We start from the raw sequence: 26,332 nt of genomic DNA, 5'->3' as shown, positions 1-26,332 counted from the left end.
ATATTATTAATTATTATTATTATTATTATTATTATTATTATTATTATTATTATTACTACTACTACTACTATCCTCCATCCATTTGTCTAAACCTCTTTTAAAGCCCTCCATACCCCCTGCTTGTGAGGCAATCCCATGGTTTACCTATGCGCCGTGCTCAGCAATGGTTTCTTCCTGACAAGAATTTGAGAACAATCCAAAAACGAGCCTTTATTTAAAGAGGAAAACAAGAATCAATGTAATAATGCATGTAACGCACATTGAGTTCAAACACTGCATTTTGTTTGTGGGGGGACAAGGTGGACACAGCGCCAAAGGAGATTCCAACTTTTACGTGTGACGCCCAGTCTTGTCTGTCCCCCCCCCCCCCGACGTACACATGAAAACTCCCACCATGTCCAAAACTAGGATGCTTTTTAAAAATAATAATGGGCAAACCCCCCTCACCTATTGGGAGCAGGAGGCAATGAGGTCTCTTTTGGACAACTCAATCTTCTTGCTTCGGAGAAAAGGCCAACCCCCTTTTAACAACAAAAGAATGGGGCTCAACCTAAGGTTTTTAAGACTTGTGTCACAGTAGGGCTAGATGTTGAGGGCGCCCCTTCTCTCACCACCACCCCCCGGGCCAAAATGGCCCGAGGCAGGTTGCCGCTCCTAACAACCCTCTAGATCAGGCATGGGGCACCTCTGTGCCTCTAGAGGTTGCCGGACTACAATTCCCATCATCCAGGCCAGTGGCCATGGATGATGGGTGTTGTAGTCTGGGAACATGTGGATACACAAAGGTCCCCCCTGCCCTGCTCTAAGCTGGACTCAGCCTCCCTCCCTGGCCCCTTTCCGTATCTGAAATGTCAAGCTTCCCACTGCCACTGCCATTTACAACCACCTCAGCGGCTCACCCTTGTGAGATGACAGCTGTCATTCAGCCTGTCATCTTAACGATGGTTTGCCTCCTTTGAGCTTGGCCTAATCGATGGTCTTGCAGCCCATCAGCACATGCAACAAAAGTCACCCGATGCAATCCTGCCAGACTGTACTATTTAAGGATATGGCTGGGGGACAGGAGAGCCCTTTGCGGACAATCCCCTCCATTTCAAATGCAACAACAACGCTAGGAGAGAACTCCTCTGCCCGCTCCGCAATATGATAAGGAGGCATTGAATTTGGACTGGGTGTGGTGGGAGCATTCGCACCGTCCCCCCCCCCCCCGGCAAGCCGAAAAATGGTACGGCCCTGGAAACACGTGACCCACAGAGACCGGATGAATGAAGGTCGCTGCAGTTGGTTCCCTGCCCACCCTGCGGCAGAGGAAAGAGGCGCAGTTAGCAAAGCCAACAGAACTTAGAATAAGGATGCAACGTTCCTCTGCCGAGGCCAGCTGACCCGCAGAAAAAAAGACGAAGACTCTAGTAGCTGTGCTCGTCTCCCAGCTGCTAGTACCGGTTGAGGATCAAGAGGACAGAGTCTCAACCCACAGCTGGGCATCTGTGCGTTGGCAAGATCCTCAACGGAATGCTTGACCCTTCACTGCAATGGTGCTAACAAAACTCTGCAAATAAACAACAGCAGCACATGCGGATCCTTCTCGGAAATCCCTTTGGGAAAGCCATGACCACGCGGAACAGAACACAGCTCTGGGCCTGCTGAAGTCTTAAAATTTTGCAAGCTTTGAGAAAGTCTTTTTTTAAAAAAAAGTAAGGCTCTTCGCGGCTACAGCCAACAGGCATCCACTTCCCCTTGGACATGGCGACATGCCAAAAGCGTCAACTTCCCCTGGCCGGTCAAGAAGTCGGGATGTTCCCGAGTCACTGAGTGAAGCTGGAGGGACAGGCGATTGATTCCCTGTGCTGCTCAATTCCAGGCAGAAAACCTGGAAGCAAAAGTGGGGACAATAGAAGGAGAGATCAAATTCCCCGTGATTTACAAACAGCTGCCACCCATTCCTTCTAATAACCAAATCGGCTGCCTTCGTGCCAAGCCTTTTCCCAGCACAGCAGCTGCCCATTTCTCCCCAAATGGTTTCTCCACGTTTGGGAGACTTGCCAGGTACGCAGAAATGTTAAGTCTGCAAATTTAAAACCCCTCAAAAGTGAGCAGGCAAGAACTTGAGAAGAGCCTGTTGGATCAGGCCAATCGACTGGGCACCGAGCTTCTTGCTCGCTCACGATCCTTCCTCTCTCAGGAAGGGCCCCCCAGAGACTCAGCACCCCAGGAACTCACCGGCTTCACAGCGGGGCTCCCCACCTGCGCAGCTCAAGGGGTCAAGGAGCCACTGTCCAATGGAAGGAGCTCACCAGCCTCTGAGACGGAGGCAACCTCTGCAGAGTTGAGAAAAAGTGAGTGTTAGGACAAGGTTTGCTGGGGGGTTTCGCGCTACCGTTAACAGCGACAGTGTGCCACAGGGAGTGTAGATGTGCTCAGAAAGTACACCAGGAGGGCAAGCCCCTTCAAGCGAGTGTGTTAAACCCCACAAGAAGCACGGGATGAAACCCGGGATTTGAGCCCGACAACCACCAACTTGGAGACCCGTGCTGTTAAGTCTTATTGTGCCCAGTGCTACCAGAGGATGGGAGATCTTTCAGCAAAGCGGCCCCCAAAGGTCTGAGTGGGTGCTGCTGCAATGGGCAACAAAGACGGCAGGCAACCACACTTGTCATTTTTAGCTGATCACATATAAAACGGGCGGCTTTTCCAAGATGCTGAGGACAAGGCAATAGCTCAGCAAATCATGAAAGAAAGCTACAGCCTGCGGAAAGGTCCCTTTCACGGAGTACGGTAGATCCAGGAAAACCTGAAGGAGGTGTTGGGATCGTGCTACTCGCGTGTAGGACCCTGGCAGAGACATATGCCCGACTGGCACGTTCTCTCCCTCTTGGTCGTCGTTCGGGAGCTTCAAAAGCTTTCTTCAGCCCGAACATCACAGCGACCGATTCCAACAGACACCGGCACACATAATAATAATAATAATAATAATAATAATAATAATAATATAAAAAATAAATAATAATAAATAATAATTATTATTGTTATTATTTATATCCCGCCCTCCCCAGCCGAAGCCGGGCTCAGGGCGGCTAACAACAATAAGGGATCTGCAGAGTTTGCGCAATTGCATAACAGATCTCAGCAACTCAGCATTTTGGCTAATCTACTTTATTTATATATAATACACTTGGGGCATTCTGCCTTAGCTCCTTCCTCTTTCTCATCAGACAGCAAAGAGAAGAACAAAGGACAACAGTCCCACTTCACGGAACACAGTAATACCAAAACATCCTGTCTCCATCACTTCCCACACTGTGGAATGAAAACATACACTGTCATGTGATAGAAAACAATCCCATGACTGCAAACACAGAGCAAGAAACCCAACAGGAGGTCGTGTGTCAACTTCCAGTCTCGATGGCTCCCATTAGCCTTCAGGGGTCAACCAACTTAAATGAAAGTCGATTAATCTACGCATAAAAAGTAGCGGCTTTTCCCCAAATACCTAAGGTCCCAGTCCTCATGGTTCTGAATAAAAGGGTTGATACTTGAGGTCTGGTGGGGGCCCCACAGTCTCCTACCTAGGGATGTTTCCCCTCCACCCCCAGAGCTCTCCAGAACACAACCGCCGTCCCAAAGCAGAGGTGATCAAGGCAACCAAAGCTGGCATCCCGTGTGTGACAGGCAGTGTGTCCAGTGGCCCCCGGCTCAAGCGCAGTGCTCCCCCTTCGACACCTCCAGGAGTGCCGCTTCAAGCGGAGAGGACCGTACCTTCCCTCCCGCTGCCTTCAGAAACGGGGCTGCAGGGGCTGCAGGACGTGCCACTAGACTCGTCGTCGAGAGAGGGGGACCCTTTGCAGTAGAAGACCGAGGAATCGCAAGTGTCCCCGGACGAGGAGAGGTAGTAGAAGTAGCCCCGGGGAGAGTAGGTGCTGCTGTCTGCCTGGCTGATTGACAGGTCCTCCACGCCGGGGGAGCCTTCGCTCGAGAGCCAGGGGGATGAGGCCCCCTCTCCGGGTTGGCCAAGACCACTGGGGGTGGACGCCTGATCCGCTTTGGCCGCCCACAGCTCAACGTCCGGCAGAGGGGTCAACTCCATCGCCGCCTCTGCCTGAGTGGGCGTTTCTGGAGGCGGGTTCGAATTGGAGCGCCCACTGCCGCCCCCTGTTTCACAGGGATGAGGGGTGGAGGGGAAACCCTCCGAGGGGGTGGCAAAGGGGAGGGAGAGCAGCAGGGACTCCAGCGAGGGGGGGAGACCTTCCAGGGTGGATGCCAAGCAGTGGGGGGGCTCCGTCTCGTCCCGAGGTCCTTCAACAGGCTCATCTGAAAAGGGCTGAGTTCATTTCACACACAAAAAAGACATACACTGCCTGGTTGCAAAAAACCTCAATGCGGTTTACAAAAAAAAATAAAAAATAAAAATTACTGGTATGAAACAATCTTAAGAATTCCGAAAAGCTTTTTTTAAAAATAGACTTAAAGACAGATGAAAACTTGCATCAACTTCCCAGTATGCTTATTATTTTTAATATTCATAAAATAAGTATAAAATATTGGGGGGGGGCTACTGGTTTTATTTTTATGTATTTTGTGGTTTTCTATCTTGGTTTTATTCTGTGAACTGCCCTGGTAAAGGGCGGTATTTAAATTCAATAAAAAATAATAAAAAATAATAACTTGCGTACTGCCCTACACCCGTGGATCTCAGGGCGGTTCACAACATAAAAATACAATATAAAAAACCCACAAAATACATAGTAAAAACAAGAGCTTGTCTAAACGCACGTGTTTTTAAGCAGGTGGCAAAAAAAGAGTACAGCAAAGGTGCTTCGCTTCTCAATTGGCAGGGAGTTCCAAAGTGCAGCTGCTGCCATGCTAAAATGTTGAGTTCTTAGAAGGGCAGAATTGGTGGTAGATGACACTTGTAGAAGTGCCGATTCTGCCAGGGCACCCATGGGGTAAGGCTATCTCGTGGGTAGACTGGTCCCGAGTTGTTAAGGGCTTTATTCACTAGTAGTAACTCCTTGAACCTGGCACCGTTAAACATGCACCGGAAGCAGCCGTCCTTCGCAAAGGGCTACTAAGACTCAAAGATGGAGACAGGACACTTTCTAAGGGTCCAAAGCCTGTCTCTTGCTTTAATTCCCTCTGTAAAAAAACCCCCAAACACACTCCATTTACACTGTGTCAGGAGTTATTCAAGGTGCAGGATAGAGAAGGGGTTGTATTCAATGCAGCACTAATAAAATAGTTCCAGGAACGTTCTTGCTCTTTCCTAAACGGTCCTGAGTTCCCCCCAAACTGCTGGAGCAGATTTGGGGGCAACTAGAGACACACATTTTTGGGGAGAGAGGGGAAGGGGAGTCACACTGACCCCTGTATTAGCGCAATTATTGAGCTGAATACTGAGCAAAATATAAATGACTCTCCCCATAGTGCAGAAGATTTGACAGGAAAACTACCGTCCAAAGATGTTCATACTAAATTCGGCCATGACCAAAAAAAATATGGTGCTGTGATTTATTTATATATAATGGAAGTGTGGCTTAACGGTTAGTGGGTTAAGCCAGGGCTCACATCCCCACTAGGGATAGAAATTTGGCTGGGTGTCACTGTCTCTCGGACAAAGCTACCTTGTTGTGGGAATAAAAAGGATAGAGGAAGAACGTTGAATGTCATTTTGAGAAACTTGGATATAAATGTCAGTAGCGAATACACCGGTTGCTGATTTGCTACCTGGCCAGGTTCAAGGTGCTATTTTTAGTCAATAAAATAAAGCCCCCGCTCTACGTTTGTAAGAATCCATCATGGGAACTCCCTGCCTATTGAGGCACCTTCACTGTGCTCTTTTCCGCACCTGCTGAAAATGGTTTTGTTTGGGAACTTATGAGGCTTGAGTGCAAAAGCAGGGACGGAAAGAGCTGTGTGTGTACTTGGAAAGCCTGTATGGGAGTCACAGAACAAGCGCCCAGAAGTCAGTTTTAGGCAGCTTCCGGTGTCCTCGTGTTCCTGTTTTTGGAAGTGACCAGGGCACACTGGTGTACACACCCACGTGGTAGGACAGAGGAGCTTACCGGAAAGGCTGAGGCAGGACAAAGTGAGGGGCATCTCGTCGGGGGTCTTCTGCGTGTCTGAGAGAAGGCTCTCCAGGGACACCCCCGTCGTGTCTCCCTAGGGGACGAAACAAGGGCTGTCAAGGCACATGCAGAATGAGAAAACGTTTGGCCCTGGCAGCTTCTTCCTCTCTCCCCTCTGGAAATATGGCTTACAAAGTTTGATGCTTCTTCCAGATTCATAAAGCTATATAGAATTGGAGAACTGGAAGGGACCCAGCCGGCCATCTAGGCCCCTGCGGTGCCAAAACGTCTCGTAAAAACAGCCTGCTGGATGAGGCTCCTGAGTCCGGCATCCTGTTCTCACAGTGGCCGATGAGACACCTCTTTGCGAGCAGAACGAGAATGCAAGAACCCTCTGCCCCCTCCACCAACCAGTATTCAGAAGGGTTTCTGCCTCTGAACGTGAAGGCAGAGCACGGCCATCGTGGATGGACAAAGCCAAGACTCTGGGATGCAGCATAGGTGGAAGTCACAAACTATACCCACAAAGGAGGAATGGATTTGTAAACAAAAGGAATATTTACTTTTGGCAAAATTAACTGCCCTAATAAGAAATTAGTTGAATCAAAAATTTAAAAAAGGAGTGGAAATGTTTTGATGAATATATGGCAAAATATTGCTAAAAAAAAGATATGCTAATATGCCTAGATTAAAATGTGAAATACTGGATGGAAGAAAAATTAGTAAGGAAAGATAATGAGAATATATAGATGATTTGAGAAGACCGTAAAATGCAAAGATTATTGTAAATTGTATAACGTGGAGGAAATCGAGTGGAGGTGGAGGGAAGTGGGAGGAAAGAGAAAAGAATAATATGATGGATTGAAGAAATGTAAATGTACGGGGAGATGAAGAGGAAATGGTGTTGGCTTTGGTACATCTGTATTGTAACGTAATATGTGAAAACCAATAATTTTTTTTAAAAAAAGAGAGAGAAAAGACTTTGGGACGCAGCAAACGTCACCCCCCAATGTCCTGCCCCACCCACCCACTCCCCGTTTCAAGCAAGAGTTTCAGCTGCCATCCTAAGGACTAAAATCTTGTGGTCTTATCACTTGGTAGCCTGCCTGGAACCCAGAGCCCAACAGCAAAACTTTCGGCTGCAATCATGAGGACTAGGATCTTGTTTCCCAGTATTTGGAGCCGGGCCACAGCCCAGGGCCACTGGCCCAACCTATTCAAAGCAAGGGAGGACACATCAACCGACCCCATTACTCACCAGGCTTCTGTGCTGGGCACCTCTGTCCAACGGATCGGGTCCATCTCCAGCCCCGCCGTCTCCATCCTGCGGGCACTGCACCGCGTAGCCCAGCCGCACCAGCTCTGCACCGACGTCAATGTCCTGAAATCGGAAGAGGAAAGAGGGTCTCACGGTTGGTGCGAAGGACCCAGTTCCCCACCTCTGAACAAACTCGATTCTCCTTGCCCGTTAAATAGGGTGCTAGCGAACCTGGGCTGTACATCCATATTGGGCCGAGATTTTTAGTTGTTGTAAGTTCTTAACAGGGATGCGGGTGGCGCTGTGGGATAAACCACAGAGCCTAGGACTTGCTGATCGGAAGGTCGGCAGTTCGAATCCCCGCAATGACGGGGTGAGCTCCAGTTGCTCAGTCCCTGCTCCTACCAACCTAGCAGTTCAAAAGCACGTCAGAGTGCAAGTAGATAAATAGGTACCACTCCGGCGGGAAGGTAAACAGTGTTTCCATGTGCTCTGGTGTCCCATTGCGCAAGAAGCGGTTTAGTCATGCTGGCCACATGACCTGGAAGCTGTCTGCGGACAAACGCCGGTTCCCTCAGCCTATAGAGCGAGATGAGTGCCGCAACCCCAGAGTCGGTTACAACTGGACCTAATGGTCAGGGGTCCCTTTACCTTTTTAAGATCTTAACGCTCAAACCACGGAACGGCACCACACAAACCGTGCCTTACCTGCCCGCTGGTGGTATTGTACAATCTGACGTGAGGCCAGGTGCTGCTCCCGGCAGGCAGGTAGCTGGAGATCTTCGCCAGCACCGGCTTCCACTTGGCGCAGTGTGTGAGGCGGTCAAACTCGTCCAACGCAGTTTCGGACCAAGACTCTCCTGTTCAAGACACGGAAGCAAAAAGACATCAAGGTCAAGCAGCCCCATCCTAAGCGCGTCTCCCCTGGAAGGGGGATCCCTGCCAGATTAAAACTGTGCACCCCCAAATCAAGCGGTGCCTGGAGGGTGGCAACACGAGAACGGGGCATTATTGGTGGTGGGACCCTTGCGCCCTAGGAATGCTCTGCTCGGGCAGATGTACCTGGCACCGTCCTTGCCAGTCTGCGGCCTTTTAACTCAGGCCTTTGGCAATCAAGTTTCCTTCTCCCGCGCTGCTCAACTTTTACTGTTTTTATTGGCTTAAAAATGTGTATAGCCTGAGGCCTTTACAACAAACAGCAGAGGGCAAGAGCAAGGCTTTCTTCTGAAATCACACAGCATAGCCTATGAAATTTTACAGCATTAAAAATTCGCAGCATAGAGTTTTAAAATTAGAAAGCATCAACAGAATGGAAAAAAGCATCAACGGAGCTGGAATGGAGCCTCTTAGCTGCCAGAGCAAATTTGACTACCAGGCATGTAATTTGTAGATCTTTATCGGCTAAAAGTTTGACTGTCACTTCCTAGGGGCAGCGACACCTTTTAGTAGGGTGGACTGGACTTGTCTTTATCAACAGCATGTTGCTGCTGAAACTCAAAAAATTAGAACATCGTGGAAAAGTTTATTTATTTCAGTAATTCAGCTTAAAAGCTGCTATTGAAGCATCCTGGTCTTCCATAACACCTCAGCAGTGCCACAGGCTGATAGCATCTATGCCACGCCGCACTGAGGCAGTAATTGATGCAAAAGGGGCCCAAACCAAGTACTGAGTACATATGCGTGCTTCTACTTCTCAGAGGTCCAATATTGCTCTATTTGCAATTTGCTGATTTCATTTAATTTTCTAAATTTTTGAGATTGTTAATTTGGGGTTTTCATCAGCTGTATGCCATAATCATCACAATTATAACAATTAAAGGCTTGACATATCTCGCTTTGCATGTCATGAGTCTATCTCATATATTACCACGATATTCTAATTTTTTGAGTTTCACCTGTATATCCTGGTTCCATGGCCTGCTTTGCAGGGCGACTTGGTTAAGAACATAAGAGCATCTGAGCTGGATCAGGCCCACCCAATCCAGCACCCTGTTCTTACAGCAGCCAAACAGATGCCTCTTCTGGGAATCCCGCAAACAGGACCCAAGCGTGGCAGCAACGCTCCCCACTTGCGATTCCCAGCATCTGGTTTTCAGAAGCGATTCACCTCTGAGAGTGGAGGGAGAACATTGCGGCTAGCAGGCTTTGGTGGCCTTCAATAATAATAATGATGATGATGATGATAATAATAAATTTTATTTATACCCCGCCCTCCCCAGCCAGAGCCGGGCTCAGGGCGGCTAACACCAGTAAAAGCACAGTAAAAACATATTGGGGGGGGGGGAAGGGGGGGGACCAATTTAAAATACAGATTAAAATGCAATTTAAAATGCAACCTCATTTTAAAAGTAGCCGATAGATCAAGACCATAAGGGGAGGGCAACATAAGGGTCAGACTGAGTCTAAACCGAAGGCCAGGTGGAACAGCTCTGTCTTGCAGGCCCTGAGGAAAGATGTCAAGTCCCGCAGGGCCCTGGTCTCTTGGGGCAGAGTGTTCCACCAAGTTGGGGCCAGTACTGAAAAGGCCCTGGCCCTAGTTGAGACCAATCTAACCATCTTGCGACCTGGGACCTCCAAAGTGTTGTCATTTGTGTACCTTAAGGTCCTCCGCGGGGCATACCAGGAGAGGCGGTCCCGTAGGTACGAGGGTCCTAGGCCGCATAGGGCTTTAAAGGTCAAAACCAGCACCTTAAACCTGACCCTGTACTCCACCGGGAGCCAGTGCAGTTGGTAAAGTACTGGATGAATGTGATCCCGTGGCAAGGACTCCGTAAGGAGCATTCTGTACCCACTGGAGATTCTGGGTTTCTTTATCCTCTGTGGATGTGTCTGAGCCTACGAAGAATCAAGCTGGTGTTTCCTGAGCATGCAACTCACCCACTGGAGCGATTCCGGCAAGGCCACACTCTATCGCTTGGAAGGGGAGGCTGAGGAAGTCACTCCTGGGAGAAGAGAAGATGGGGAATAGGTCTTCACCACCATGGCCTTAAACAGGGGCTTATGCTTACTTCCAGGGAACAAGAACCCTCCCAGATGCCTTGGTGCACGGTTTCAAAAGAGCCAACAGAAGCGGCGAAGGGACTTAAACCTTCAGAAGGGGACCAATTTCTCTTGCTTTGGGGGTGCCGGGGGGGGGGGGCTAAACGCACAGCCTGCCAAAGGACTGGCCGCCGCCACCACAAAGGCAGCGGTCGAAACTCCCAGTGCTCCAGGCGCATTTTGCAACAGGGAATTCCACTTTTTTAAAAATAAAAAAAAATTATTATAAATTTTATTAGTATTTTCCAAACAACAACCACAACAGGAAAAATATCGAAAAATAACAGTACACAAAACACAAAAACCAACATTCAAAAAAACACAAATCCATCTTACAAGTTCGTAATATAAACACTAAAAGGAAAAACAAACATTGACTTCCACCAATCCCACAGCACCTCCTTTACCTCTCCTTGTGTCTTCCTGTTTCCCTTATCATGTCTATCCTAGCATCTAGATACAAATCCCTCTTTCTTATCCTTTCACTTCACAAGGTTATTCCAGACTCAGCCAGATTTCTGTCCTTGAACCTTTGCTTTTAAGGTATTCATTTAGACCCTCCCGTTCCTTTTTCACTTCACTTTTTGGTTTTTGTCTTATTATATCTGTCAATTCGGCTAATTCTAAATATTCTGAAAGCTTACATAACTACTCTCCCCTAGTGGGTAACTGATTCCCTTTCCAATACTTAGCCACCAGGGAATTCCATTAGCGCGAGCAGTTTCTAAGCTCCGGGTGAAGCACTGCGGCTAAGATTTCAGATTAAAATTGCCACTGCTGGCACTAGGGGAGGAGAAATTCCTCCCCGCTCGGCTCCCAAGAGATGCCAATCTGGCTTTTGACACAGACAGACCAGTCACCTGGCAGCAGCCGTTCCATCAGGCTACCTGGAATCGTTTCCCCTTAAGAACCGGGGTCTGAGCTTGCCTTCTTCCTCTTCCCTCCCCTTCCATATCTCCTCCTTTTCAGACTACAGATGTCTGGCCGCAGATGTTTAAAGTGCTCTCCAGACCCATCCCGGTTCCTCCCGGGAACTGCGGTTTGCAAAGGGTGCCCAGTGTCGTTAGGGGGACCCCAACACAGAACAACACCTTTAACAAGCTACAGTCCCCAGGTTCCTTAGGGGGAAAGGCACAATTCTTAAAAGTGGTGCAAGGGTTGAGACACGTAGAGAAACCATTGACCCCCTGCTGGTGAGGCTTGCTGACCTCCCGGTAAAGCAAAAATTTGATCTTCTCCTATTAGGCAAAGGCCACAAGACGACCCGAATTGTCGCCAGATTCTGCACACAGATTTGTAGGTGCAGACCACCCCCCAGTTCAATCTAGTTTGTTAAGAAAATTCCCAAACCCGGATCCACGGGCGACTTTGGGTCATTTCTCTAAGGTATTCTATTTTAAAGTTTTTATGCCTATCGCTGGGACACGGGTGGCACTGTGGGTTAAACCACAGAGCCTAGGACTTGCCGATCAGAAGGTCAGCAGTTTGAATCCCCGCGACGGGGTGAGCTCCCGTTGCTCGGTCCCTGCTCCTGCCAACCTAGCAGTTCGAAAGCACGTCAAAGTGCAGGTAGATAAATAGGTACCGCTCTGGTGGGAAGGTAAACGGCGTTTCCGTGCACTGCTCTGGTTCGCCAGAAGTGGCTTAGTCCTGCTGGCCACATGACCCGGAAGCTGTACGTCGGCTCCCTCATCCAGTAAAGTGAGATGAACGCTGCAACCCCAGAGTCGGCCACGACTGGACCTAATGGTCAGGGGTCTTTTTTGATATGCCTATCCCACTTTTAAACTTAAAATCCATTGTTGTAGATTGTTTTAAATGTTTGTTTTGCTATTGGGATTGTAGTTCCATTTGTGTTTCTCAAGCTGGTCTCTGACCGTAATAAATTTCATGTTCAAAGTGGTGCAAGGGTGCGCTAAATGCGCGGGGCGGATGTCTCTTGCGGTCGGGTTTTCACAACCTGCTCTGGGGAGCCTAAACAGGAGGATAACAATGTCTTACACCACGGCTTCCTCAGCCTCGGCCCTCCAGATCTTTTGAGACTACAATTCCCATCATCCCTGACCACTGGTCCTGCTAGCTAGGGATCATCAGAGTTGTAAGCCAAAAACATCTGGAGGGCTGAGGTTAAGGAAGCCTGAAATGAATGAATGAAGCCACAGAAATGAATGCACCTCTTAATATCCAACAGGTTAGTTGATTACCGTATTTTTCGCTCTAACACGCACCAGACCATAACACGCACGTAGTTTTTAGAGGAGGAAAACAAGAAAAAAATATTCTAAACGAAACAGTGGATGTATGATTTTTGTGGTTCATGCTGTGGCCACAGACATGTGATCTGACGGTGAGTTTGGGGTAGCCCAATGCAAAAATCCTGAGGATCCATGTGGATCCATGCTAAAGTCGCCCTAAAGTCGCAGGGGCGCTGGGGGAGTGAATGGGAAGCAAGAGAAGGAGAACGATGCCTCACACACACAGAGACACACAGAGTATCAATCCTAAAGTCGCAGGGGCGCTGGGGCACTGGGAGAGTGAAGGGGAAGCAAGAGAAGGAGAACGATGCCTCACACACACAGAGACACACAGAGTATCAATCCTAAAGTCGCAGGGGCGCTGGGGCACTGGGAGAGTGAAGGGGAAGCAAGAGAAGGAGAAATCCCTCTCACACACACAGACACACAGAGTATCAATCCTAAAGTCGTAGGAGAGCGCAGGGGCGCTGGGAGAGTGAACGGGAAGCAGGAGGAGGAGAACGATAGCTCAAGCACACACACACACACAGCCCCTACAGTGGCTAATCCAAAATCGGACAGCAAAAAACTGCAGGCAGGGACAGAGAGCACGGGGTTGTTTTAAAGCAGCCAACCCCGCTCTGCTTCTCTCCCTCCTCCCCGGCTCCGCTAACTGATAGGAGCCACTTACACCCGCTTTGCTGTTTCAAAGCGAGCCACGGACTGCTCACAACTGCAGCAGATTCCCCCGCCATCCGTAGGCATTCGCTCCATAACACGCAGAGACATTTCCCCTTACTTTCTAGGAGGAAAAAACTGCGTGTCATGGAGCGAAAATTACGGTAAATCCTCTTTTTTAAAAGGAGCATCCGAACACCCAGCAATCGGGACGCAGATTAGAGGTGTCATCCTCTTTCCTCCCTCACCGTAACGGCTGCAGCTTCTCCAAAGGAGCCTCTCCGTTGTCACCAAAGTCCACGTAGTAGAGGTCCATGTTTCCATTGCCCAAGGTGCCGAGGACTCTGGCCCTGTACCAGGCGCGGTCTTCGGGGTACGGGGCGGCCACGATGTCCCCCACATTCACCTTCAGGGGTTCCGGCTGGGGAGCCTGAGTGAAGAAATGGGTTTCCCAAATCTAAAATCTGACTGTGCAGTCAGTCTGAAACGGGCCCCAAAATCCCATTCTCCCTTCTCCAAGGGTGCATGAGCTAAACACCATTAACTTGAGCTCTTGAGCAAATGTATAACAGGAACCCAGCTGTATAAACAGAGCTCTCTCCTCTATCAGTCCGTGACGCCTGATGAATGGCCTTGTCAGTTCCAAAGTGGAGCTGGGATGACACATCTGGGTCTTATCTTACATCCTGACCACACTGACGCACAGACCTTGTCAGCCACCCGGGAACGGCTCCGGGAGTGCTCTTAGAGTTGGTGCCCTTCTTACCCCAAGATAAGGAATACAGGAACAGGAACACCCTTTTATGGTTAAGAGTACAGGAACATCTGTGAAGTCAACTTACGTGTATAAGCTTACGTGGCTGGATTCCTGGGGAAGGGGGGAGAGGGTGCCTGGAAGATATATATACTGAATGGAATCTCTCATTTCTTTGGACTTGCTGTGGACTGACCGCGCAAGTGCCTTCTGCTATCTGGAGAGCAGAATAAACTCTTTCTCTGAATCAACCTCAGTGTCATTTGACTTCCTTTCTCCCTCCCGGGAGCAACGCAGACCCCACCAGTCGGTAAAGTCTAAGGCGGCTACATGAGGGACAGAGGCACTAGGAGGGGACCCTCGCACACCCACACACTAGCACTGCAAAAGGACCCGGAGTTCAGACCGGGTGGGCGAGGGAACGAAGGGGGTGCCCTCCTCTCCCCCACGCCAGGGGCCTCCCCCGCCGCACAAATCCTCACCGAAAGGCCGCTGTCGTAGTACTGAGTCATTTCGCGGGTGAGCTTGTCCAGCTGGAAGGTGCGCGAGCCGATAATCTGGATCCAGAAGTGGTTCGGGCTCTCGGAGGCCGAGACGTAGACCTCCAGGTGCTCATTGGCGTGGAAGCTGAAATCCGGGCTGGGGACTGAAGACCCGGGAGGCAGAAAGTAAGGAGAAGACCGGCCCTCTTTCTAAACCAGCCTTTCCTGTGGGTCCCCAGATGTTGTTGGACTACAACTCCCATCACCCCTAGCTAGCAAGGCCAGAGCTCAGGGATGATGGGAGTTGTAGTCCGACAACATCTGGGGACCCACAGGTTGAGAACCGCTGCGAGTCTAAGCGGATGGCTGGAGCGGTCAGGGTCTAACTCATAGCTTCCCTCCCCCCATCTCTTCCTCCCTAGACAACACCCCAAAGATGGCACCTCCGCAGGAGCCCCAGCATCAGGTAAGATTGCAGCTGTGGGAAATCTATTTCAACCTATTCTACCAAAAAAAAGGCACTAGTCCTCATGATTACCTTCTGGAAGAGGGTTAGTACACGGCAGAGTCTCAACTATTTATTGTCAAAGGTAACAGTCGCTTCTACAGCTGTATACATCTACGCGCACCAATCTAACAACTAGGCCAGGCATAGGCAAACTCGACCCTCCAGATGTTGAGACTACAGTTCCCATCATCCCTGACCACTGGTCCTGTTAGCTAGGGATGATGGGAGTTGTAGTCCCAAAACGTCTGGAGGGCCAACTTTGCCTATGCCTGGACTAGGCAGTTATAGAAATAAAATCATCATCATCATAATCATCATCCCTAGGTGGGAAGTCAATACATGAAACAATATAATTTTCTTTTAAAAAATTATTTGGTTTTTCAGATTAAAATTTTAGTCACATGTCCAGCATACAACATAAAAACAAGATTCAAAGGAATCTCTGGAATTCCCTCCTCCCCTTTGTGGGTCATATTGTTAATTTTCTCCTGCATCTTTTATAATAGAGTTGTACCTCGGAAGTTGTTCAAATGCCTTGCGTCTCAAACATTTTGGCTCCCAAACCCGGAAGTGAGTGTTCCAGGTTTTCCAACGTTCTTTTGGAAGCCGGACGTCCAACAGGGCTTCTGATTGGCTGCAGGAGCTTCCTGCAGCCAATGAGAAGCCACGCCTTGGTTCCCGAACGTTTTGGAAGTCGAACGGACTTCCGGAATGGATTCCGTTCGGCTTCCAAGGCACGACTATAATCCAAATCTTTTGTCTCTCCATTGCATCCAAAATTCACCATTAAACTGCAAGCGATATTCCAATCCAACGATTTCAACTGTTTACAATGGTCTTTGAGATAAGTTATAAATTCCCCCCATTCCTTATTAAAATTTAGGTCTTCCTGATTTCTGATTCTTTAATTTGAAGCTACTTTGCCAAAAAAAAAAAAAAAAAAAAAAAAAGGAAACGCAATAAAAATTATATTGTGTGTGGGGAAGGTTTCTAGTCCTCACAACTGAATGAACTCAGCGCTACTAGGTATGGGGCTGCCCACCATCTTAAGATGGCTTCTAAAGCGTCAAGGAAGAGATCAGAGAAGCTGACAGAGAAGCCGACCAACAGTTGAAAATTAAATGGAACCTCCATCTCCAGAGGCAGCCCACCTCTGAATGGGCTTGCTGGACAACAGCAAAGGAGGGGAAGGGGAAATTATTATTTTAAAGAGAGATATAAAGGCTGCCTCGTTCCACTTACCTTCAAAAGCATAGCTCAGGCAAGAGGTTTCTGATAAGGACTCCTCGGAGGAGCCGCCTTCGCTCCTCAGCTCCTGTGGCTCCTCGGGGGGATATTCTGGGAACTTCCCAGCGGCTCCTTCCTGGCGTGGGGTCCCCAGCGGCTGATGGAAAGCTTCTCCGGTGCAAGGAAGATCTCCCCTTCGATCGCCGCTGCCGCCAGCGTCCTCCTTCCTCGTGCCCAAAGGCTGCTTCCGCTGGGACCGGGCCAAAGCCGCGTGCGAGAGTTTCTTGTGGAAGGCCTCATCCTCCAAAACCTTCTCCGCGATCTGTTTCTACGGGAGATTTGGAAGAGTAGCAAATGATGCTGATGGGCCGGGTGCGAGTTCCCTTTGTCTAGGGCAGGCTGCAGTCGGAACTGGCTCCCAACGTATTTCAGGGGTCCCGATTCAGCTTGCAGCCTGGCTGGCCAAGGAATCGCACCCCTGCAGAGGCCTAGGACTTGCCGATCAGAATGTCCAGCTCCGAGGGCCTTCTGGCGGTTCCCTCCCTGTGAGAAGCAAGGTTACAGGGAACCAGGCAGAGGGCCTTCTTGGTGGTGGCACCCACCCTGTGGAACGCCCTCCCACCAGATGTCAAAGACAAAAACAACTACCAGACTTTTAGAAGACATCTGAAGGCAGCCCTGTTTAGGGAAGTTTTAAATGACTGAGGTTTTAATGTATTTTTAATCTTTTGTTGGAAGCCGCCCAGAGTGGCTGGGGAAACCCAGCCAGATGGGTGGGGTATAAATAATAAATTATTCTTATTCTTATTCTTATTATTATGATGATGATGATGTGTGTGTGTGTGTGTGTGTGTGTGAGAGAGAGAGAGAGAGAGAGAGAGAGAGAGAGGAATGAATGAAACTTCCTCACCTCTGCCATACAAGGAACCAAAAATCTTTAAAAAAGGAACAAGGAGCCCAGTATAGTAGCAGCCATCCTCAACCATAAAACCCAGCCTTGGAAATAACTTGCACTTAATTACAATTACAACTGAAAAACTAATAAAATTGAAAACTAATAAAAATAATTATAAAAAAGGAAATGAGTTTCACACAGAAGCTTCTCGCCCCCAATAAAAATGAAAAACCCAACAGCGCCACTTTCTGAAACAGAACTGGCATAGACACCACATATTTACCTCTAGAATCCCCAAACTGTAGTTTAATCCTCACAGAACTACAACTCCCAGCACCCTTAAACTGCACTTCCCAGGATTCTTTGGAAGGGGGGTTGGGCCCCCTGCTTAGAAAGGAGGTTATGCCTGCGGTTTCATAGGGTGTAAGGCAGGCCTCCTCGGGGCCAGGATCCCAGCACATGGCAAGATTGAATTGGGGCCGCCCACCACAACCTCACAGAATGACGCCAGCAGCTGGGGAGCAGGGCAGGGAGCTCACCTTAGCTGCCAGCACCTCCTTGCGAGTCCCAGAGAGCGTGATCTGGCGGGTGAGCGAAAAACTCCCTTCGCGGTCGCAATCGATCTTGGCCCCTGTGCTCTGGTGGATGGCTCGCACTGTCTCCCCGCCCCTGCCTGGGGGACGAGAAAAGGTTAGCAGAAACTGCAAGGATCGTGTCCTGTCCCCTCCACCGTCCCTTGAGGGGACCTCCATTGCAGCACTGGGAGAGACTGGAAGAGGAAGGCTCCCTCCATCAGCTTCGCCGGAGGCCCATTTGGTTATTGGAGCAGCTGTTTAGAAATCGGTGCCTGAGCGTTGGCTTTTGTTTTCCTCTACCCTCCCAGTTCCTCTTTCCTTGTGTGCTGTCCTTAAAAAAAAAAAAAAAGATCACAAGCTCAGAGGTAGGGATTGTCTTCTTTTGACCATATGTAAACCACTCCTGGAGCCTTTATGCCTGAAGCGGAGGGCACCAAATGCTCCAAATAAATAACAACAAACTATATAGGCCCAAAGAAGCTAATCTACAGGCTGCAAAATATTTGCCCTGTTAACTATATAAGTGAGAACTGTAGAAATTTGAAGACGTTAGCAGGGAAATAAACCTTATGACATGGTTTAGATATTACTAAGGAACTGCAGATCAGAGATTGGAATAAGAAAACCTACGGAAGGGAGGGAGGGAAGTCAGTGCTCTGTAGAGCGAAAAGAAAAATAGATATAAAAGGATATGAAATATCAGTGTATTTTGTTTGTGTATATGAAATGAAAACTTAATTAAAAGCATATTAAAAAAAAAAAAGCAAAGCGCAAGAAAGTTTTGAGGGATTTAGAGGACGCAGAACAGAGATTACCAATGATGCGCCCCACGGCACGCTGGGGCACAAGGATCTTTTCCGTCACAGCCATGTTCTCCTCCAGGATCTGGTGGATGGCGGCTTTGGCCTTGCACACCTGGACAGCGGAGCCACAGATGCGGATCAGGCGCTCCTCGCCAGAATCCTCCACGTCGACGTCAATGCGGGCCTGGGTCTCCTTCCGCAGCTGCGGAGAGAGGGGACGGGGCACTTCAGCCTCAGCAATCTCCAAAACAGTGATGGCCGGGCTGGGTTGCAGCGTGCCCGGTTCCCAGCAGCCTCTATGGTGGGGGCCTCATCCAATTTTATAGACGGCGGCAGAGGCCCCAATCACACCAGCGTGAGGATTAAACGGTCGCCACTTCCCTCAAAGGATTCTGGGAGCTGTTGGTTGTTCAGAGTGGTATGAGTTGTTAGGGGACACCCCTCCATTTCCCTCCCAGAGCTACGATTCCCAGAAGACGGAGGGGTTTTTAAAGCCCTGGGAACTGCAGCTCTGTGAAGGTGTAATAGGGCACCTCCTGACTTCCCTCAGCACCCTGAAACTACAGCTCCCAGAATTCTTTTAATTCTAGCCTTAATAAATAATTCTAGCCTGGTCCCGATATCCTCTTCCCTGCTGATTTCTGCAAGGAGATGCAGAAACGAAGGCTGCATTTACACCAAACATTTAAAGCACCACAATACCAATTTAAGGAGTCGTGCCTTACCTCAGAAGAATCCTGGGGGCTGCAGTTAGTTAAGCAAGCTGTTAGGAAACCCCCTCTGCTCCCCTCATATAGCTACCCTTTCCTGCCACTACAGACCCCCCCTTTGTGGGGAACTCTGGGGAACAGTAACCCGGCGAGGGCCTTAACCAGGGGTCAGCAAGGCTTACTGGGCATGGGCTGGATCACTACCACGGAGATCCTCTGTGGTCCGGACCAGCGCAGCGCCGGAAATCGCACCTGCGCATGCCCAGATGCTGAAAATCGCGCTTACGCAGAAGCGATTTTCGGCACCGCACACATGTGCAGACACGATTTCCGGTGTCTGGGCATGTGCAGAAGTGATTTCTGGGGCCGCGGAAGAGAGTCCCTGCCCCGCCGGTTTAGCACAGTACGCAGGGACTCGCCAAGCGGGCAGCTCGGTTGGGGGGTGGCTCGTGGGCCAGTTAAACGGCCTCCATGGGCCACTTCCTGCCCATGGGCAGCAGGTTGGGGACTCCTGGCCTTAATTCAGAGGTGTTGGGGTCAATCCCTAGGCGCCGTTTTCTCCCTCCCTGTTGGGCTGAGGGCAGCGCCGAATTCACACGGCTCCAGGAGTCAGCAAACCTACCTGCTTGACGTTGGCTCCGTGGCGCCCGATGAGCAGCTTCACGGCATCCTTCGGGACCTTCATCTCCACCTGGAGCTCCTCCTCGCCCACAAACGTCACCCGCTCCTCTGGAAGCCCCAGCCAGGGAGAAAGACAACAGACACACAGGGCGATGAGGACCCAAAACATCCCATTTTTGAGGCAGCTGTTTCTCCTCGGCAGCCGTGAGGCCATCGCCCCAGGGAAGAGATGGTGGCCGGCCTCCCTGCCCACTCAAGAGCTCAGGGACCTGCCCATCTACTAGCCACAAAGGCTCTGTGCCACCTCCGCTGCGGGAGGCACGGTGCCACTGAATGCCCGTTGCCGGGAACAGCAAGTGGGGAGATATGCTGCTGTACTGGGGGTCCCGCTTGGGGGTTTCCCTTGGGGGCATCTGGCCGGCCGGTGTGAGAACAGGATGCGTGGTCAGAAGGGCTCCCTTTGGCCTGATCTTCTCAAGATATTATAGAACCAGAGGAATTCCCTATCAATGGCTGCTGGCCATGGCTGTTATACTCTGTTCTCCACGGTTGGAAGCAGCAAGGCCCCTGAATACCGATGGTCATAAACCACGGCGGGGGATTGCTCTTGCTTTTGAGGGCCTGTTTATAGGTTGGCCCTTGTGATGTGGGCTAGATGGGCCTGATCCACCTGTATTTTAAATTTGCTTTCCCCCCCTATTATGTTTTGATTGTAATTTTACTGGTGTTAGCCGCCCTGAGCCCGGCTCTGGCCGGGGAGGGCGGGGTATAAATAAAAAAATATTATTATTAAAGGCTCCCGTAATATTCTTGACCAACACTGTTACCCCCATGGAGCAGGCTAGAAAATAAGGATGGGGAATGGTGAACCCGGCCAATTTTTATTAGTACAGTACTGTTAATAATTCACACGGCGGCTGCGCTTTCCCTCTGTTGCAAGCCATCACAGCATCTCCTTGACACAGCATAGTGCTTTTCGAGATGAGAAAACAAACTCTTACGCATTGCAATGACTCTTTGGGTTCCTTCCAGCTCTCCAATTCTGTATGAACCTGTCTATAGAGACCCAGCACTTTCCTTGCTGGGATGAGGGAAGAGGAGACCAGTAAGTTGGAAGAGCAGAGAGCAAGCACCCAAGCAGCCCGCGCTCTCTCCGGGATTTCAAAAGGGGTCCTTGAATTCCTGGTTCTGACCCAACACGTGCCATGTGGCGAGTCAGGAGGCTCCACCGAACACACCTGGACTCAACTTCCAAGCAAGAATAGGCTAAAAGCACTTAAAAGTTTACATAAATATTTCTGTATGCAACTACGGCGGCAAGGTTATCCATTGCCAAAAATTGGAAAAGCAGCAGCGTCCCAACTAAAACAGACTGGTTATCTAAAATGATGGAATACTTCCATATTGCCGAACTAACAGGGAAGATAAGAGGAGATATGGTACAAAAAGTGAATAAGGAGTGGGTTATCTTTAAGGAATACATCAAAATTTATGTGGAAAAAGCAGAATTTCTGACAGATACTGAGTGAATCCAGAAAATGATTAGAGTGAAAGGAGAGTAAAGTTAAGATAAAAGAAGAGATTAAAGAAATAATGAAATGCGTTTAAGCTAGTTGGAAAAATAAAGTAGCATAAAAAGAACGGCTGGAAGTCAAGTCACTTGGTGGGTGTCTGTGTGGGGTAAGTGTGTTGATATGTATAGTATAGGTAGGTATTATCTAGAGTAATGTAGGTATGTTTTATGTTATGAAAGTAGTGTGTCGTTTACGTGTATTGTGTAAATGTATATGTATGCGTTTTAGATGTCAACAACAACAAAAAAATGAAAGCACTTAAAAGCTGCATTTGCCACCCATCTGGTTTCACCAACGACCTGGCCCTCCACCCGAGCCCAAGGGCGGAAAGATGTCAATATGGGATGCGCGTACGAAATGACAGCAAGTGTCAAGCGAGCGCAGAAGCGGCTCTGGAAGCTTTCCCAGAACGAGCAGCGCACACAGACAGGAGAGGAGTACAGCAGGCAGGCGCGATCGATTGTTCACAGCCCAGTGCCACCCACGCAGCAGATGCCGGCCGCACAGCCGCGCTTCCCTCCGGCCCAGGGTGCACACCCACCTTGGCTCTCCCGGTAGCGGCGGTACAGGATGTACAGAATCGCCCCGCTGGCGGGGACCCCGAGCGCCAGGGCCACCTTCTGCAGCGTGGTCAGACTGCTCCAGGAGCCCTTCTCGGATGCCATGGCCCCTGCCGGAGGTGCCCTAAACGGGAAGGGGAAAAATTTCCTCAGCTGCATCTCCCCTCGGGAGAGGCCGACCAAGTACATCGCCCCGCAGGGAAGCAGCAGCAAAGCAGCAGACGGGATCCGCCAGACAGGGACCGCAGCTCCACGGTGGAAGCAACCCGGCCAGACGCCTGAGAGATGACTTTGCTTCTCAAGGGTTTGGACGGCTGCCTGGAGCCGCCTGCAGCCAACCTTGCTGTCCCGGGCGGAGGTTTCCCCTCCCCACCTCGGAGAAGGGAAGAAACGGAGAAGGTGCCAGGTATTGTGTTTCAAAGAGGATGGCCGAGCCAAGCCAGGGGGTGTGTGAATCAATGTGGTTTCAGAAAGGCACTTTCAGGGCTGACTTCCACCACCCACTCCTGGCAGAACAGGCCAAGAGTCCATTTAACCAGGCCTGGGGAACCCAATGCAGCCCTCTGGACCCCTGCATCCGGCCCTCATCAATTCCCCCAAGCCATACCCTTCTATGGCCCTGTTTTGCACCCAGGGTTTTCTGCTTTTTGCCTGGCTGTAAAGTTTGAAGGGACGCGGGTGGCACTGTGGGTTACACCACAGAGCCTAGGGCTTGCCGATCAGAAGGTCGGCGGTTCGAATCCCTGTGACGGGGTGAGCTCCTGCTGCTCGGTCCCTGCTCCTGCCAACCTAGCAGTTCGAAAGCATGTCAAAGTGCAGGTAGATAAATAGGTACCACTCCGGCAGGAAGGTAAACGGCGTTTCCGTGCGCTGCTCTGGTTCGCCAGAAGTGGCTTAGTCCTGCTGGCCACATGACCCGGAAGCTGAACGCCATCTCCCTCGGCCAGTAAAGCGAGATGAGCGCCACAACCCCAGAGTCGGCCACGACTGGACCTAATGGTCAGGGGTCCCTTTACCTTTACTTTAAAGTTCCCTTGAACTCTTGAGCATGCCTCTGGATGAAGGATTGCGGCATCTTGAGTGGGTGCAGAAACCAGTTACATCAGTTCCCGTACCCAGTTCTTGCCCACCACTGGCAAGCGGCCCTTGGAAGGTTTCCGAAGGGGGAATGTGGCCCTCAGGGTGAAACACGGGTTTTCCCCGCCCACAGCAGCATGTTCCCATGAAGCTTCACACACACACACACACACACACACACACACACGGGTTGAGGATTGCCTTCCTTTCTTCCTTCCTATGTCCCCAGCATCTAACACTCAGGTATACTGCCTCACTATCTGGAGGTTCCACTCCTAACTAGCATAAAGACCAAAAGAGCCCTGCAGGGTTGGAATGAAGGACTGAATTCTGTCTCCCACAATGGCCAGGCCACATAACCCTGGGAACTGCAAAAGCAATGCGTGAAGCACAGCCCCGTTTTTGCCCCTCATTCCAGCAAGTGGAATTCACATAGCGAGCACTCTGAACGTGGACATTTTGCCTAGCCTTCATGACCAATGTCTTGATTATTTCCCCTCCACAGTGAATTGGCTTGATGGCCTTTTAAAGCCATCCAAGTCTGTGGCACTCGCGACATCTGGTGGCAGTGAGTTCCACAGCTCAGGACACACCCTACACAGCAGCCCGTTTTCTTCTATATGCTCCAAACCTTCTGCCCACCAGTGTCCCTGAGTCACTACCAACACCCTGAAATGTTTTAGCAAGGCAAGGAAGGTTTTTTTTTTTTTTACATGCAAGCCCCTGCATCACAAAAGGGGGTGGGCCTTTGGGAACTCCATATACTGGTGACACAGCTCCTATCAGTTGCAGATGAGAGGTGCAACCCCGCAACATCTGGTTGCAGCTGCTGCCTCACCATTGCTCTGAACCTCTGTGCAAACAGCGGACATTAACCCAAATGCCTGCTGTTGCTTTTTTATTTTAAGGACCCCAGAGCTGAGGGATTGAAAACAACGCAAAAGCCATGGTCCAACATTTGGAACGTTTGCTGAAATCACAAGATACATGACATACATCTCTATCCTTCTGAAATTTGCTCTTTGCTCAGCAACACACAACTTTTCCCCCAACCCCACACAGAGCCCTTCTCAGCCACAGCCTGTGAGGGCTTTGGTAAACCCCCTCAATGTAGCTATTTGGGGAGCTTCTTGGAAAGGGGTATTCTGATGGAGGAGAAAATTAGGTGCAAGTAATTATTAAAATGTAGGGCTTTTAAGAAAAATGATGCCATCTTTTTCATAGGTTAGAAAATATTTGCGTCCCACTTTATTCAAAATGTCTGATACGTTGCTTGTATCCCGAAACACTTAAAAAATTTATAGCACCTATTAATTACACTCAGCCTAGAGAGTCATCTCCCAGCAATGGACAGCGGGCCTTTCTGTAAAGCCTATGGAACAGGCTCCCTTCTGCGAATCAATAGGTATCTGCTGTAAAACATATTAACTTGGCAATAAAATTAATTAAAATCATAGACAACATGCACACAGAATCTTAGCCACCCCACACGTGGGGATATTGACACTATACAAAGCACCTGAGTTTCAGCAAGGACTGCTGGGAACCTTAGTTTGTTAAGAGCGGTTTACTATGTCAAAAGAAAACTACAGTTCCCAGGATTCTTTGGAAGAAGTCATGTGCTTTAAATATATGATGTGTTCCTCTGCTATTCTTAGTGTGATAGGCGATGAAGGAAATACTCAGAGTAGACACACTGAAAGTACATGTAAACAAGGCCTTGGTTCCCTCTCTCCATTTAAAATTTATCAACCTGCAAGTAACACTCACACAGAATCCTGGCCTACCTGTTTTTATCTGAGAAAATCCTATGAACCCGACAAGAAAACGAGCGAAAAAGTAAATAAAAGCCCACAAAGATAACCCTGTCCTCCTTATTTCTCTCAGTTAAGACATATAAACCTGACAATAAAATGAAATGAATACTCCCATACAGAATCCTGCTCTCCGGTTTTAATCCGAGATAATAATCTAAACCTGGTAATAAAACGGAAAAACGTAAATGAAATTCGAGCAGAATCCTGGTTCGTTCCCATTTCTCCCAGCTGACCTATTAGCAAGTAAATAAAGAATAAGATATAGATGGAAAACCTTGCCCTTTCAAATTTCTCCAAGCAAAACCCATTAGCTTGCTATATATAAAAAATCACATCTGCAGAGAATCCTAATCTCTCATTTGGGTTTTTTTAAGGTAATAAAATGTATAAAGCCCACGCAGAATCCTGTGCTCTGAGAAGATCATAGAAGCCTGGTAGGAAAAATGAATGAAAATGTAAATTAAAAGCTGTGCATGTAAATAATGCAATGCAAGGCTTGCCCTCCCCGTTGCCTTTAGTTAAAATACATTAAACCTGGCAGTGAAGTGAGCAAAACCAGAGGCCCTGGCCTCCCCACGACGACACCCCCCAGAGACCTTCCAGAGCGCCTCCCCGCAGCCCTCCGCTCTCCTCCGCGCCGGAATACAAATGAGAATGACGACGCCCAGCGCAGGCTGCTCCTCCCTCCCGCTTACGTAGCAGCTGCTTAGCCGCGCCCCTTGCCCTTCATTGGCCGAGGGGAGCGGCCACAAGCAGTAGGGCGGAGAAACAGTTGTCATTGGGCGAGATGCTGGGAGGGAGAGGCGGGACGGACGAACCATTCTAATTCGACGCTACCCTCAGAGAGGGAGGGGGGTAAAGAGAGGAGTCCATTCTAATTGGGCGATTGCGGAGGAGAGGAGATTTTCATTGGGCACCAGGGGCCGGAGGGCGTTGCGAGGAGAAGCCCCGCCCACAAGCTTCCCAACGAGTCCTCGACCAATAGGCAGAGCGGTGCTGAGTTTCTGAGGCAACAGGAGGAGGGGTCGTAGTTACTACGGGGGCGGAGGGAGAAAGGGGGCAGCAGCCAATTAGGAAGAAGCAAAGCGCCCGAGGGGTAGAGGTGTGAGCGAGGGTGGGGATAGGTGCCTGAGGAGGGAGAATATAAAAGCCGACCAATAGGCAAAGGAGAAGTCCAGACGGCAGCCAATCCCGAGGGTGGGAGGGGGAGAGGGGCGGGAAGAGAGCCTTAACCGTCGTCCTCTCGCGCAGGTGTAACTGTTTAGGCATCACAGGTGGCTCAGAAGTGGTCCCATGATGCGCTGCGCCCATAGGAGGCTGCCGTTGCTGGCTGCCCATAATGCACTGCGGGGAAAAATTGGGCCTACGGGGTTGCCATGGTTACACACATAGCATGTGAAATTAATAAATTAAAAAATTGTCCAGTAGCACCTTAGAGACCAACTAAGGTGCTATTGG

At 49.6% G+C, this 26,332-nt stretch overlaps 1 protein-coding gene across 3 annotated transcripts; it reads right to left on the bottom strand.

The window, feature by feature from the left end:
- Positions 1-184: 184 nt before the first annotated feature.
- On the bottom strand, positions 185-25,944 carry TDRKH (tudor and KH domain containing). 3 transcript variants are annotated; one of them, XM_080986008.1, is made up of 14 exons: positions 25,409-25,871; positions 21,962-22,104; positions 19,848-19,954; positions 18,528-18,717; positions 17,677-17,810; positions 16,258-16,570; positions 14,508-14,671; positions 13,520-13,701; positions 10,198-10,262; positions 8,029-8,180; positions 7,321-7,443; positions 6,060-6,156; positions 2,221-2,318; positions 185-1,870 (listed from the first exon to the last, which is right to left on the bottom strand). In XM_080986008.1, exons 1-13 carry the CDS (start codon positions 25,693-25,695, stop codon positions 2,254-2,256), a joined length of 2,022 nt encoding a protein of 673 aa, XP_080842134.1. In that variant the 5' UTR covers positions 25,696-25,871; the 3' UTR covers positions 185-1,870; positions 2,221-2,253. The 3 variants fall into 3 exon arrangements, with proteins under 3 accessions (XP_080842134.1, XP_080842133.1, XP_080842135.1); XM_080986007.1 differs by lacking the exons at positions 185-1,870; positions 2,221-2,318 and adding an exon at positions 3,129-4,308 and having other exon boundaries at positions 25,409-25,944; XM_080986009.1 differs by lacking the exons at positions 185-1,870; positions 2,221-2,318 and adding an exon at positions 3,132-4,308 and having other exon boundaries at positions 25,471-25,553.
- Positions 25,945-26,332: the final 388 nt, after the last annotated feature.

This window comes from Podarcis pityusensis (genome assembly GCF_964106645.2).
Source record: "Podarcis pityusensis genome assembly, chromosome: 16".
NCBI classification, from domain to species: Eukaryota; Metazoa; Chordata; class Lepidosauria; order Squamata; family Lacertidae; genus Podarcis; species Podarcis pityusensis.
The sequence above is the reverse complement of the archived record's forward strand: the minus strand, read 5'-3'. Positions and strand labels throughout refer to the sequence as shown.

Bases quoted from the DNA above. Each gene is read 5' to 3' on its own strand.
- TDRKH (XM_080986007.1), bottom strand. From the start codon at position 25,695: ATGGTTCGTCCGTCCCGCCTCTCCCTCCCAGCATCTCGCCCAATGACA. The intron at 16,571-17,676 runs GTGAGCTCCCTG...AATCTCCCGTAG, and splicing joins AGGAGGTGCTGGCAGCTAAG to AAACAGATCGCGGAGAAGGT. The intron at 13,702-14,507 runs GTGAGGATTTGT...TTCTTCACTCAG, and splicing joins ACTACGACAGCGGCCTTTCG to GCTCCCCAGCCGGAACCCCT.